Genomic DNA, 2,133 nt, shown 5'->3' with positions numbered 1-2,133 from the left:
ATATATAGTAAAATTTCAAATTCTTCCTCATAATTCCATTAAAAAAATTCATTTTAGAAGCCACAGATTATGGAATACATAATTTTCTTCGTGCCAAACATTGGACAGCAAGTAGCATCACAACAATCACTCCATTTCCCAATCACATTAATTCCAAGGAAAATCCAGGGAACTTGGATCAGATATTCACTCTAAATACGGGTTCTTCTTTTCCATGAGCTCTGACTCTCTTTAATCAATATTTCTAGTCTAGTAGGTAGACTCTAGGGGCTCCCTCTGGTGGTTAGTATGTCACCTTTGTTTACTTTCCCAACCAAGGAATATAACCGCAGTAGTAGTTACTTGAGCAATAATTACTAACAAGTAACTGTAACTGGTACAGGTTATGTGCCTGTTGGCTAGGGAGCAAACATCTTTCTGCATATCAGTTATATTTAACTTTTTTTAAGAGGTTCTCAAATTCTATCCAAAAATTTTCGATTTAGATTATTGTTCTTTCCTGAAATTTCTTGGATTAAGTTTTTATTTCCACCTAGCTGAAAAGTTATTCACACACCCACAGCAAAGTGGCTATATTATGGTCCATTCAGGAATTCTACAAGGTTGGATATCCCTGAGTTTGTTACATCTTCTGAGCTGTACAGTGGGATTTCAAAGGAAAAGGAAAAGGCATACTAAATTTAGCAACTGCATCATATTTGTGTGTTTATATGCCAAATACCAAAAGTACGAATTGCAATACAAGCAAACAGCTATTCACCCAGTGAGAAAGTCAATCCACTCACCTGTTTGCCCTTTGGGGTAAGATTTAGCATTCCGTACACTGCAACACTACTCTCAGTGGACAAGACTACTCCATTGTAACACTGACACTATAAAAAGATCAAATTCAAACTTAGTTATTCACATTTACATTAAAATATTCTAACGTATAGAAAACAAAGGGGATTATTTACAAATTATCTGGTCCAAAACTAGTAAAATAAGATGGCCATCAATTTTTAATATTAATAAAGAATAGCTATTTTTATAAAAGATTTATCTCTATATAACTATACACATTTATGTAAATAGATACTTTACATACATACATAGGTATAAATGACATTAGCCCACATCTCTTAAAATATTTGAAAAATTCATTTTTATTTGAAATTCAGACTGTTAAACTAATACAGAGTCAATATGAGCTATGATCACCAATATTTGTTAAAATCATTAGAAGAAAAGTGATGGGGAACTTTGTAATGGAGGGAGGGACCAGGCTACCAACACCTGAGCCCACAATTCATAAAAAAAACAAACACACAAAAACATAAAAACAAAAAACCAACCAGACATTATGTGTTTCACAATATGCAATTGGAAGAGCTTTGCCCATGAAATAGTGGTGGCCAAATATCTATATATCTATAAACATAATATATATATATATACACATATATGCATATATAAAAATTATATAGATAGCTACATATGATTAGACTTAACATCCAGCGTATGCAATTGACCAAATCCAGAGAAATTCCACAGGTCAAACAACCAGTTTTTCCCCAACAAATAAATGTTTTCCATAATAACAGTTAAAATTCCAAAAACTAACAATAAAGGAAACTACTGAAAAAAAAATCGAAATTTTAACCACAAGTAAGAAAAAATATTTACCAAATCATCTGACAAGACACACTGAAGATACCCTGTACCATCCCGCAACACCAGAAACATTAAGTTCTTTCCTGAAAGTGAGAAAGAGAAATGTACTGAAAGTTCAGACCTCCCAGGGGCTGCCCTTCCTCTGAAGTGTCGCTGGTTATATCACTACTCAGTATTTGTAAAGCACGTTATCTTCTTAATTGTACTTTCAAATCCCATGTGATCCTCATGACCCACGCAACCAAGGGAAAGCAGACCCTAAGCAACATGAGATGAGGGATTAGTCCTATTAGCCGCTGAAGCCCCAGCAATGCCTAATGGACTGTGCACTAGGCGCGAGGTGCAGAAACACCGTGGTAAAGAATCATTTTTTCTTATTTACATCTCGCCCTTTTTAAATGAACCTTCACCCGAGGATATGTTTTTAGAGAAAAAGAGAAAAACATCGATGTGAGAACATTGATCGGTTGTTCCCTACGC

At 34.5% G+C, this 2,133-nt stretch overlaps 1 protein-coding gene across 3 annotated transcripts in view; it reads right to left on the bottom strand.

Annotated features, from left to right (window-relative positions):
* Window positions 1-2,133, bottom strand: part of NARS (asparaginyl-tRNA synthetase) — a 17,237-nt gene that overhangs the window by 9,648 nt on the left and 5,456 nt on the right. For all 3 annotated transcript variants that reach the window (XM_006764449.2, XM_006764450.2, XM_015564418.1), the window contains exons 7-8: window positions 1,666-1,736; window positions 786-872 (exon numbers count right to left, since the gene is read on the bottom strand). In XM_006764449.2, coding sequence (XP_006764512.1) covers window positions 786-872; window positions 1,666-1,736 — 158 coding nt within the window. The remainder of the gene's footprint in view (window positions 1-785; window positions 873-1,665; window positions 1,737-2,133) is intronic.

This window comes from Myotis davidii, unplaced genomic scaffold (assembly GCF_000327345.1).
Source record: "Myotis davidii unplaced genomic scaffold, ASM32734v1 scaffold38, whole genome shotgun sequence".
NCBI lineage: Eukaryota > Metazoa > Chordata > Mammalia > Chiroptera > Vespertilionidae > Myotis > Myotis davidii.
Note: the sequence above shows the minus strand (reverse complement) of the source record. Positions and strands in the feature narration are given on the sequence as shown.